Source organism: Plecotus auritus, assembly GCF_963455305.1.
Source record: "Plecotus auritus genome assembly, chromosome: 1".
Classification (NCBI taxonomy): Eukaryota; Metazoa; Chordata; class Mammalia; order Chiroptera; family Vespertilionidae; genus Plecotus; species Plecotus auritus.
The window spans coordinates 73,751,600-73,764,985 of NC_137770.1; the positions used below are offsets into that span (position 1 = coordinate 73,751,600).

The window sequence follows — 13,386 nt, forward strand, 5'->3', positions numbered from 1 at the left end:
AATGGTTGAGAAAACTGTCAAAGTAGAATGGGCTCCAGGAGTTTGTGATAACACCCAGGACTCTTATGCCCAGATCTTGCTTAAAAGACAGGTTTGAACAAAAAGTTGATGTTCTGAGAGGGTGATGGCAAATAAATAAAGAATCTAGTCGAAGAATCTAGGGGAAGTTCTCTTTCATATAAAGACTAAAGTAGAATATATTTTAAAATTCCCATAACATCAGAACTTTCTCCTTTACATGTATCATGGTTCTTTTCACATTCCTCATGATTCCAAAGGAATCAACAGCAAGCAGTTTGATACATGATAATGAATAACAGAAATTTTATGAGAACTTCATTGTAAATTATGTAGCACATTTATCTTTTTAATAATAAATCTCTACATGTTAGGTTTCTGGATCTGGAAATTAGAAGTTCTTCTAATGTGTGTTTTACTTCTTATATATGCTTAAGGTAAAATTTTAGCATAACTGACAATTATAATTATGAAAAAATTTTGAACTTTTTAATATTAGATTTTACCTGTGATGTGGAAAAAAATGAGTCATTGATCAAAGCAGAAAAGAACCCTTTCTCAAATACAGAAAGGATTGAACTCAGGGGTAAACACAGCCAGGATTTTATTAAGCGAAACATTGAGGTATGTATTTAGAAATTTAGAAGCCAGAATGTGGACTAAATGAGTTGTGATAATGGAAATAGTTGTGTTTAGTGTCTTTAAATATTTTTTTGACTGTGATACATGTATATATCATCTAAACAGCATATATGACTGAAAGAATAGTTTTATGAACCAGTACTTTACTATTTTCTATTTAATTTTATCTTATCCTCTCCTACTCATCACCTTTATTCCAAAAACCAGAAATGAATCTTGTTCCTGCAATTTGAAAAACATTTATTTAGATAGGAGCTTTGGAACATGTTTCCCGGATTTTAAATTGCATGTTAATAAAATTGTTTTTTTAAAGTAACGAGACTGCTTTTCTAGCTGGTACAATTAGAAATTTGAATGGAAAATGCTCCTGACAGAGCTGGAGAGCCCAACTGGTTGTTTCTCCCAACCCCATTGGCCCACCCACCTGAGCCTCCTGGTGGCCCTTCCCTTGTCACTTGCCTTGATTAGCTCCTGGCTTCAAAGGCCTGACCTTGGTATTAAGAGGCCTGCAGCCTATGGTTTGTTCTCAAAGCAGATTCAGACTAACCAAGGGCCCAGGGGCCCTGTATTAGACTGGAATGCCAATTAATTAATTTACAGCAAGAAATGTAAGTGTGGTGGACAGAAGGCTGATGGTAAACGACTGTGGCAGTCAGGTCACTAGAAAACTGCATTGGTGAGTGTGAAGTATTAACAAGAGCAGTGAGGTAAGGAATTTTCACAGTGGAAGCCTGATCCTTTTTCCACAATTGGCATGTCACTTCCATGCAGCAGTCTGACCAATATTCATGGGTCAGCCTGCCCCTGCCAGGTCTGGATTCTGGGGCTCTGAGTTTTCTTTGCTCCATGTTTCTCTGACCTGAAGGGAACCTTTTCCAACTTGATCTTTCTCTTTGTGCTGGCCCATTGTATGGTGATTTATTGTTTAATTTTCCAAGAGCAATAGTGTTTTTCCCATACCCCAGTTCTTGCTGACACAGCAGCGCCACTATACATTTCCCTTTTAACAATAGTAATTAAATCTTTATTTAAACTCCTGACAGTATTTTCTTAAAATTTAAAAGCAGTTTCATTTAGTGGATATATGCCACATAGGAAGTAGCAAGAAGATTCTTTCCAAATGCCCCAGCAAATACGTTTTTGCATTGATATAATATAAAGAGAGGTGAGAAAATTGCTTGTGTTTTATTTTACTAATAAAACATTTGTTAAAATGATTAACATGAGGGCTTGTTTAGTAGAAATACCTTTGCTTGGAGAATGGACCTATACCAAAAATTTGACATAAAATCAAATTAACTGGCAAATGAAAATGCCTAATCTCACAAATTTTACTTTGTGTATCCATACTGTAGTAACCTCAGATTTCATTTTTATTTTCCTGAACTATGAATTGCTTTGAGTTTTTAATATTTTTCATTAATACATTCTGTAGATGGCCAAGAATTCAGGGAAACCAGAGGTTATGATTGACAGAGAGAAGAAAAGGCTGGTCGAGCTTTTGAAGGACTTAGATGACAGAGATTCGGGGCTGTCCAGTTCTGAGGTATGTAAACTCTGAGAGTCAGTGACCTCTACACTTCTTAATATATATTTTTTATCATGTTATTGACCTATTAGTATATATTCACAATCATTAAAAAATTATGAGATAATATTGTCTGGCTTTAAAAAGTCTTATTTACAAATTTATTTTTATTGACATTTTCAAATTTATTCTTGGTCAATTCATTATTGACTTCCAAAGGATTATTTTATGTCATTATAAGAGTTGCTGCCGAAACCGGTTTGGCTCAGTGGATAGAGCGTCGGCCTGCGGACTGAAGGGTCCCGGGTTCGATTCCGGTCAAGGCCATGTACCTTGGTTGCGGGCACATCCTCAGTGGGAGGTGTGCAGGAGGCATCTGATCGATGTTTCTCTCTCATCGATGTTTCTAGCTCTCTATCCCTCTCCCTTCCTCTCTTTGAAATATCAATAAAATATATTAAAAAAAAAGTTGCTGCACATTGGTTATCACAATAACTTCTGCCTGTGATGTAATGGGGTTAGTACTGACGGTATATGTTTTTCTCTGTATCCTGTTATTTTGGACATTTCCTATTATCCCTAAACTGGCTCCATGATATTTCAATGTAGTCTTTAGTAAACCTAAAGAACACTGTCCTGCTTCTGCCAGTTAACTTGGAGCATTCACGAGTCCGGGGGAGCGCAGACTAAGGAGAACAGCATGTAATTCAGGGTGCAAGTGCCAGTATTTAAAGGCCCTGGCAAGTAACATAAGGAGTGCAGTGGCTCAGCATTTGCACTTGCTTGCATACTAAACTTATAGCAATATTCTTTACTTCTACAAAGAAATATGTTGTTCTCTGTTCCTTGAAGCTCTTAGTATTGTCATCTAGTTTTTATTCCCCTATGCTTAATAGAGACGTGATGTAGTGAATGCTGCTACGGTAGCACCCTGCTCAGATCCCTTTTACCTGGCACCTGTCTGTGCATCCACCCTCCCTGCCCTGTTCCAGAGGTGTACAGCTGCCTCCTTCCTAGAGAATTGTCTTGGGCTAAATGGAAGGGGAGTGCCCCCTCCCTAACCCTGCCCTCTCACTCCGCGAGATTAGCTCTGTGGTGCAGTTTGTCCTCCAGAGCTTCCCCAGGGGTCAGCAGGTCTTCAGCTGAGACCACTCCTTGCTTGGCTTTGTTGCCTTGGACTTGGCCAAGTCTGCTTCTCTAGCTCCCCGCTCCTCATAAGAGGCACTCCTCTGAGGCTCTGCCTTTTCATTTGGGAAGGTACAGTGTCCTCAGGACTTCACCTGTGTGTTATTGGCCCAGCTGTGTCACAAAGCCATTTGTTTGCCGAGTTGCTGGGATTCAGTTATTTCACTCTCTCATTTTTGTAGCAGAGGAAGGCAAGGAGGAACACTGGAAAAGGGGATCAGGTCAGTCAGTGTACAAGTGTCTGTCACAGATGGGTATAGAACCTCTGGATCTCTCCTCCAGGTCATATAACATTTTTCTTATAATCTTTACCTTTTTTTGTCATTTTGCTCATATGAACTCATTTTACACTTTTCCAAGTTGTGTTTTCAATCATGTCTGTTCCTCTATTTCTGCTATTTAGTTATTTAGCCCTCTTTTGAGATTTATTTTTATCCTCAATGTTCTTCGATTTTAGAGAGAGAGGAAAGGAGGGAGAGAGCGAAGGGGGGAAAGGGGGAGAGAGAGAGAGAGAGAAGAGAGAGAGAGAGAGAGAGAGAGAGAGAGAGAGAGAGAGAGAGAGAGGGAGAGGGGAGAAACATCAATTAGTTGCCTCCTGTACACTTCTTGATCTGGGACCGAACCTGCTACCTAGGTATGTGCCCTGATCAGGAATCAAACCTACAACCTTTTAGTGTAAGGGACGACACTTCAACCAACCGAGCCACCTGGCCAGGGCATACTTATTATTGTTTTTTGAACTAATATTTGCTGAGAGTTTTTTTTCTGCAAGTCTTCTAAGGAGAAAAAGGGTTCTGTCTTATTCTCTGGCATGGGAGATAGACATTTTATACAGAAATTCTATAAAGCCAGGTAGATAATGGCATATGTTGAAAAAGAGATTCTGAGGAGGAAGATAAGAAGTGCGGCAGGAAGACTTCAGGAACACTTTGAGGAGGAGACCCATCTACTGTATTCTCAAATGGCACCAAATTTCGTGTCATTCCTCAGATTTGCTGTATTCTCTCAAACTTCTGTATGCCCTTTACTTTATGGTGTGCCCCACCACTTCATCTCTGATAAACACCTATGAGACTTAAAGAGGATGACTAAAATGATAATTATGTTTTAATTCCCCAGAACTCTTGCCCTCAGGTTGTTCCTTTTACTGGCATGTTTAATTGTGTGGGTGTAATATTCTCTTGAATTTCTCTAGGATACTTAGAATTTTTAAGAGATTTCCTCCTGGATTGGGAACTCACACTTAAAACTAATGTCACTTCCCAAAGCCAGATGCCTCTACTATCATCTTTCCAGCAAAATGGGTTTTGCATCAGATCTCAAATTACATCTAACTCAGTGCCAAATGGGTGAAGCTGGTTGTGGACCCTTGGTCATTAGCCTGGGCTCTAGCCGTAAAGGGGGATGGTGAAGAGCATTTTCTGGGTTCTGTCTTAGGGAGGCAAGCTCCTAAAAGCTACAGATTTCCCACACATAGCAAGAGTGTCTAAGGTGCTAGACAGACAGAAAAACACGATAACATCTACTATATGTTACATATAATTTCCTTCTGCAACTGCATAGTGAATGGAGCATTTATATTTCTGTTGAATTTAATCTGACATGTTCTTTTACCTCCAGTATCATTAAAAAGAATTCCATTCAGACAAGAATTTAAAATTTATTAACCAATATTTAGTCATTGTGATTCCATAATTTTACTTTTTTGGTGGTACTTTATTATTTCTCATTTAAGTAATACAGTATTTATATCATTTTTATTTAGGAAAAATTAACCAGAGTTTCTTACTTGTGAGCAGCTAGGTAATATTATTATTTTTTTAAAAAATAAATCTTTATTCAGATTATTACAATTGTTTCTCCTTTTTCCCCCCATAGCTCCCCTCCACCCGGTTCCCACCCCACCTTCTGCCCTTACCTCCCCCCCACTGTCCTCATCCATAGGTGTATGATTTTTGTCCAGTCTCTTCCTGAACCCCCCATATCCCTTTCCCCCTGAGAATTATCAGTCCACTCCCTTTCTATGCCCCTGATTCTATTATATTCACCAGATTATTCTGTTCCTCAGGTTTTTAATTCACTTGACTTTTAGGTTCACTTGTTGATAGATATGTGTTTGTTGTTCAAAATTTTTATCTTTACTTTTTTCTTCTTCCTCTTCTTTAAGAATACCTTTCAGCATTTCATATAATACTGGTTTGGTGGTGATGAACTCCTTTAGCTTTTTCTTATCTGTGAAGCTCTTTATCTGCCCTTCAATTCTGAATGATAGCTTTGCTGGGTAGAGTAATCTTGGTTGTAGGTTCTTGCTATTCATCACTTTGAAAATTTCTTGCCACTCCCGTCTGGCCTGCATAGTTTCTGCTGAGAAATCAGCTGACAATCGTATGGGTGCTCCCTTGTAGGTAATTAACTGTTTTTCTCTTGCTGCTTTTAAGATTCTCTCTTTGTCTTTTGCTCTTGGCATTTTAATTATGATGTGTCTTGGTGTGGTCCTCTTTGGATTCCTTTTGTTTGGGGTTCTGTGCGCTTCCTGGACTTGTAAGTCTATTTCTTTCACCAGGTGGGGGAAGTTTTCAGTCATTATTTCTTCAAATAGGTTTTTAATATCTTGCTCTCTCTCTTCTTCTGGCACCCCCATAATTCTGATGTTGGTACGCTTGAAGTTGTCCCAGAGGCTTCTTACACTATCTTCAACTTTTTGGATTTTTTTTTCTTTTTTTTTTTTTCGGTTGAGTGTTTTTTGCTTCTTTGTATTTCAATTCTTTGACTTGATTCTTGTGTTCCTCTAGTCTGTTGTTGGGTCTCTGTATATTTTTTATTTCAGTCAGTGTATGTTTAATTTCTAGTTGGTCCTTTTTCATATCTTCGAGGGTCTCGTTATATTTATCGGCCTTTTCTAGGATATTCTTGAAAAGCCTTATAACTGTGGTTTTGAATTCTATATCCAGTCGTTTGTTTTCCTCCATTTCTTTCGTTTGTGATCTGATTCTTTGACCCCGCATTTTCACTGATTCCCTGAGTTGGTAGGGTAGATTTGTGTGCTAGGTTTCCTATATGGCCCAGTGGGTTGGCCTCCCCAGTTAACCTGAGGTGGATACTCTTGGTGCACCCATTTGTGGACTGTGTGTACAGCCTTGTTGTAGTTAAGTCTTGATTGTTGTTGGTATCACTGGGAGGAATTGACCTGCAGGCCAGTTGGCTGTAAGGATCAGCTGTGTCTACGCTGGGAGAAGTTCGGTGCTGGAGACAGCCTCATAGGATTAGACTTGCCAAATTGCAATAGCCTCTGTGCTCAGCTTGGATGGGGTGGAATCTCAGGGCAGAGCAGACAGTCTTGGCTTCCAGTCAGCCTTGCCCTTGCGCGCGCACGCGCCTCCAGACCTGTGCCTTCCCCGGCTCCCGAGTCTCCGCCTGAGAGTCCAGATTCCCCCCACAAGAGCGTGTGTCCCCAGGGGCTCGCCTGGAACTGGGGTTCAGTGCAGTCAGAACTGGGGCTCAGTGCAGTCAGGAGCTTCCAACTCCCTTCTGCTAGGGAAAGCCTGTGGCAACCTCTGCAGCCTTTGTGCACACTGGCGCGCGTGCCTCCAGACTCCTGCCCCCCGGGGCTCCCCCGGGTCTCCCCCGGGTCTCCGAGTCTCTGGGTGCCTTTCTCTCTACCTGACAGTCCAGACTCCCCCTGTATGAGCCTGGGTCCATGGGGTTTTGCCCGGGACTGGGGTTCAGTGCAGTCAGAACTGGGGTTCAGTGTGGTCGGGGTCTTCCTTGCCCCTTCCGCCAGAGAAAGTCAGCCAGGCTCTCAGTCACCCTTCCTCTCTGCGCGCACAAAGGCCCTTTGCCGTACCTCCAATTCTCTGTGAGCTTTTCTCTTTCCTTCTAGTTGTATAATTTCCACTCAGCCAACTTTCCTGTGGTTCTGGATGGTGTCCGTTCTTTTAGTCGTAGTTTTGAAATTGTTGTGTGAGGCAGCAGTTTAGGTGCTTACCTATGCCGCCATCCTGGTTTCTCCAGTAATATTATTTTTAAAATAACTATGTATGACTTTCACATGCCAATTTCCAAGTGTATTTAAAATGTTTATTACTGTATCATATTCTTGTATGGATATACTACAATCTACTCTTCCCTTATTTTTAGACATTTAGGCTTTTTGCCTATATTCTTTATTATAAATAACTTGAAAAAAATGTATTAGTCACTGTTCTGGGTTAGAAGAAACAGAGATGGACTTTGGTTAAAAAAACAAAAACAAAAACAAACCCAAAACAGAAACTGAATTTATTGGGAGACTTGGGTAGTTCACAGACTCATTGGAAATTTGGAGAACCAGGTTTGTAAACCACACCGATATCAAAGTGGTCAGAAACAAGGCCATAGAAACTCCTCAGAAATAGGCTGCTTCAAGCTGTCCCGTAGTCCCAGACACTCTGCGAGATGGTCACTGCTGTCACCTTCACTGCTGTCAACACTGGCTTCACTGCCACTGCTGTCCCCTTAATCACTTCCCCGATTTCCCTGTACCTTCACATCTCTCTTTCTCCCTCAGAGTCAAGGTCCAGGGTGTTCACTTGTGTTTGGCTGAATACAGGTCACTTGCGTGTCTTCTTGATTCCAGTGGGTAGAGAGGAGGAGTGTCTGGTGGGAACCTGTCTCCTACCAAGACTCATGCAGTGTTTGTTTTCACTGGAACAGGAAGGGAGATTTGATGCTAGGGTCAAGGGGAGACAAAGAAACCTATGTCTTTCTGCATAGGTTTTAGCATGTATTTCATCTAGGGATTGATTCCTGGTATGAGTGTCCTGGTATGAAATTCTTAAGCTTCCTTGCCCTCCACCTGCCCTTTTATTTTAAAAATGTTCTTCATGACTCTTCTGTCATCGTACTACGTTCTTCCCTGTGTGATCTCACCCATTCCCATGGTTCAGGGGTTCAAGCCACTATAGATGTATGGGCGAGTCCAAAGTACTCATATCCAACCCAGTTCTCTCTCTTGATCTTCAGACATCTGTTTAACTACCTAACACAATCTGTGTACATCCTAGGAACATCTGTGCAAATATCAAAAGGTCCCAAACAGAATTTATCATTTGTCTTCTCAAACCTAACACATCTGTGTTCCCTAGTTTGGTCAATATGATCAACATCCCCCTAGTTGACAATATCAGGAAGTTAGTGTTTATCCTTGATCCTTCCACCTCCCTTTACCCTTCCATCACATTATCTCTAGAATCTGTAAATTCTACTTCCTAAGTTTCTCTGGAGTCTGTCTTATATTCTGCACTCCCAGGAGACATTCCTCAGTTCAGACACTTATCACTTTTGTTTTAGATTATGAAATTTGCTTCCTAACTGGGTTTTCTGTCTCTAATCTTGCCCTCACCAGCTGCAGTTTTAAAGTGTATGTTGTTTCTTTTATTAAGATATGATTAAGTTTGATTATTTCTGCCAGGAAGCCTTTTCCAACCACTTTGTGAATCACCAGTGTAATGCCTGCATGGAGTAGGCACTCGGTATGAGATTCTTAAAAAAAATTATTGACAGCATTACAGATGTCTCCCATTTTCTTTCTTTTTGCTCCCCCCCCTACCACAGGCCTTCTCCATACTATTTCCTGTGTCCATGGGTTATGCATATATGCATATATGTTCTTCAGTATGAGATTTTTGAATTAATGTTATGAATGGGTCTTAATCTATTATGAAACTACTAGTGGCCCGGTGCACAAAATTCGTGCATGGGGGGTGGTGTCCCTCAGCCCAGCCTGCACCCTCTCCAATCTGGGACCCCTTGAGGGATGTCTGACCACCCCTTTGGGCCCTATCCCGGTGGGATCAGGACTAAACAGGCAGTTGGACATACCTCTCACAATCCAGAACTGCTGGCTCCCAACCACTCACCTGCCTCTGCCTGATTGCCCCTAACCACTTCTGCCTGCCAGCCTGATCACCCCCTAACCACTCCCCTGCCAGCCTGATCAACGCCTAACTGCTCCTTGGCCAGCCCGATTGCCCCTAACTATCCTGCCCTGGTCACCCCTAACTGCTCTCCCCTGCCAGTCTGGTCACCCCTAACTGTCCTCCCCTGCAGGCCTGGTCGCTCCCAACTGCCCTATCCTGCTGGCCCTGTCACCCCTAACTGCCCTCCCCTGCAGGCCTGGTCACACACAACTGCCCTCCTCTGCAGGCCTGGGTCCCCCGCAACTGTCCTCCCCTGCAGGCCTGGTCCCCGCCAACTGCTCTCCCCTGCAGGCCTGGCCCCCCCCAACTGCCCTCCCCTGCAGTCCTGGTCACCCCCAACTGCCCTCCCCTGCAGTCCTGGTCACCCCCAACTGCCCTCCCCTGCTGGCCTGATCACCCACAACTGCCCTCCCCTGCAGGCCATCTTGTGGTGGCCATCTTGTGTCCACATGGGGGCAGCCATTTTTTACTACATGGGGGCGGCCATCTTGTGTCTTGCAGTGATGGTCAATTTGCATATTAGTCTTTTATTAGATAGGATAATGATAGTTGAATGAGTTAGATGGCCAGTTAAATTCATAAAATCCAAACAACTGAGTTTATAGGTCTTATGTTACTTTTCAGGGACAAATTTTGAAAATACCATGTCCATTATAGGATAAACATGATTTCTCCCTTTCATCATATCACAACCACTTTCACGAAGTGGAGAAATAAGCATACAATGAGAATCAGACTGTGAGGCTAAGAGATTTATTCCACAGGGCAAAAACCTACAAAGGGTAATTTATGGAGATACTTTACACAGAGTTGGCAGATAATGAAATAATAAACTACTTAATTTTTTTCTATCACTATGCCAGTGTTAATTCTGTGCTTTTGTTTTATTTTGTTTTCTTAAAAAAATTTTTTGGGGTCAAATCCTGAGCACTGAAGTAGCAGTCTGAAAGGTATATTATATTTTGGGAAAAAATATAGCATGGGAATGATCTGGTGACCATTTTTTCCTTCTAGGGTGATCCATCTGGCTGGCTGGTCCCAGGTGAAGGATATACACTGGCAGTCACCCAGCATCAGCAGCTTGCTGAAATAGATACAAAGCTCCAAGAATTCTCTGCAGCCTCTCTAACAACGTTCAGCTTTTCTCCAGGACTTGGACATCAGAATGATCAGGTATATCGTACTCAAGAGTGCATGGACTGCTCAGGTTTATGTGTGCTAAAGCTAGTTCACATTTGGCAGTCCACTTGTTAACTAAAGAGGTTTCTTCCCAATTGCTTTTCCTTCTTCCCAGTTGCTTTTCCTTCCATGACCACAACTTCAGCGATAATAATTTCTACTATAGTGTGTATTTTCCTTTGGTGACTTCTCTCTATTCATTTTTATTTCGGTTGGTAATTTGCTGGGATGGAGTTACTGAGCAAATATTATTTTAATATTATTATTTCTTAAGATGTAAGCTAATTCTTTTTGTTGTTATTAATCCTCACCCGAGGATATTTTTCCATTGATTTATAGAGAGAAGGGAAGGGAGGGGAAGAGACAGAAAGAGAGAAACATAGATGTGAGAGAGACACATCAATTGGTTGCCTCCCGTATGTGCCCCAACTGGGGCTAGGGATCAAGGTACATGCCCTTGACTGGAATTGAACCTGTGACCCTTCATTCCATGGGCCAATGCTCTATCCACTGAGCAACACCAGCTAGGGCAAAGCCAATTCTTGATTGTGATCAGGAGAGAGGAGAGGGAAGAAAATCGATATAGCACTTATTAGTCCTTTGAGAGCCATGTTTCCCTTTATTCCTCTAGTTCTAGGTATTAGCATTGGTAGCCACTGTCCCTTATTCTGACACATTCTTTAGCTCCCTTAATGGAACATCAAGCAGTGAAGCTCACCAGGTTGATGGCTACTCTTCTTTTTTTTTTTTTTTTTCAAATTTTTATTAAGGTATTATATGTGTACATATCTTACCATTGCCCCCCACCCCCACCCCACTCCCATACATGCCCTCACCCCCCAATGTTTTGCATCCGTTGGTTACTCTTATATACATGCATATAAGTCCTTCAGTTGATCTCTTATTTCCCCCACCTCTCCCTAACCTTACCACTGTAATTTGACAGTCTGATTGATGCTTTACTGCCTCTGTAACTATCTTTTTGTTCATCAGTTTATAATGTTTTTCATTATCCCCAAATGAGTGGGATCATGTGGTATTTTTCTTTCATTGACTGGCTTATTTCACTTAGCATAATGTTCTCTAATTCCATCCAAGTGCCTACAAATGGTAGTAATTCCTTCTTTTTTACGGCAGCGTAGTATTCCATTGTGTAGATGTACCATAGTTTTCTGATCCAGTCATCTGCTGATGGGCACCTAGGTTGTTTCCAAATCTTAGCTATTGTAAATTGTGCTGCTATGAACATAGGGGTGCATATATCCTTTCTGATTGGTGTTTCTGGTTTCTTAGGATATATTCCTAGGAGTGGGATTACTGGGTCAAATGGGAGTTCCATTTTCAGTTTTTTGAGGAAACTCCATACTGTTCTCCACAGTGGCTGCACCAGTCTGCATTCCCACCAGCAGTGCACGAGGGTTCCTTTTTCTCCGCATCCTCGCCAACACTTGTCGTTTGTTGATTTGTTGATGATAGCCATTCTGACAGGTGTGAGATGGTATCGCATTGTTGTTTTGATTTGCATCTCTCGGATAATTAGTGACTTTGAGCATGTTTTCATGTGTCTCTTGGCCTTCCTTCTGTCTTCTTTCGAAAAGCTTCTATTTAGGTCCGTTGCCCATTTTTTTATTGGATCATTTATCTTCCTTTTATTAAGTTGTATAAGCTGCCTGTAGATGTTGGAAATTAAACCTTTATCAGTGATACCATTTGCAAATATGTTCTCCCATACAGTGGGGTTTCTTGTTGTTTTGTTGATGGTTTCTTTTGCTGTGAAAAAGCTTTTTATTTTGATGTAGTCCCATTTGTTTATTTTCTGTTTGGCTTCCATTGCCCTAGGGGCAGTATCACTGAAAAAGTTCTTTTGGCAAATGTCTGAGATTTTGCTGCCTGTGGATTCCTCTAGTATTTTTATGGTTTCCCGTCTTATATTTAAGTCCTGTACCCATTTTGAGTTTATTTTTGTGTATGGTGTAAGTTGGTGATCTAGTTTCATTTTTTTGCATGTATCTGTCCAATTTTCCCAACACCATTTATTAAAGAGACTGTCTTGACTCCATTGTATGCTCATGCCTCCTTTGTCAAATATTAAGTGCGCATATTGGTTTGGGTCGATATCTGGATTCTCTATTCTGTTCCATTGATCTATATGTCTGTTCTTGTGCCAGTACCAGGCTGTTTTGATGACAGTGGCTTTGTAATACAGCTTGAAATCTGGTATTGAGATCCCTCCTACTTTATTCTTCTTTCTCAGGATTGCTGTGGCTATTCGGGGTCTTTTTTTATTCCAGATGAATTTTTGGAGAGTTCTTTCTAGGTCTGTGAAATACGCCGTTGGTATTTTAATGGGGAGTGCATTGAATCTATAGATTGCTTTGGGTAGTATGGACATTTTAATGATGTTGATTCTACCAAGCCATGAACATGGTATGTTCTTCCATCTGTTTACATCTTCCTCTATCTCTTTTTTCAGTGTCCTGTAGTTTTCCGCATATAGGTCTTTTACCTCCTTGGTTAGGTTTATTCCTAAGTATCTTAATTTTTTTGGTGCGATGGAAAATGGGATTGCTTTTTTAGTCTCTCTTTCTGTAAGTTCATTGTTGGTGTATAGAAATGCCATAGATTTCTTGGTGTTAATTTTGTATCCTGCTACATTGCCGAATTCATTTATTAAGTCTGTTAGTTTTTTGATGGAGTCTTTCGGGTTTTTTATGTACAATATCATGTCATCTGCAAATAAGGACAGCTTTACTTCTTCTTTTCCAATTTGGATGCCTTTTATTTCTTCTTCTTGTCTAATTGCAGTGGCTAATACTTCCAGTACTATGTCAAACAGGAGTGGTGAGAGTGGGCATCCCTGTCTTGTTCCTGTTCTTA

General features: G+C 41.2%; 1 protein-coding gene across 1 annotated transcript in view; it reads left to right on the plus strand.

The window, feature by feature from the left end:
* Positions 1-13,386, plus strand: part of FSIP1 (fibrous sheath interacting protein 1) — a gene marked incomplete at its 3' end in the record, with an annotated part of 208,983 nt that overhangs the window by 36,820 nt on the left and 158,777 nt on the right. Inside the window, exons 7-9 of the mRNA XM_080645541.1 lie at positions 518-642; positions 2,096-2,206; positions 10,345-10,503. Coding sequence (XP_080501667.1) covers positions 518-642; positions 2,096-2,206; positions 10,345-10,503 — 395 coding nt within the window. The remainder of the gene's footprint in view (positions 1-517; positions 643-2,095; positions 2,207-10,344; positions 10,504-13,386) is intronic.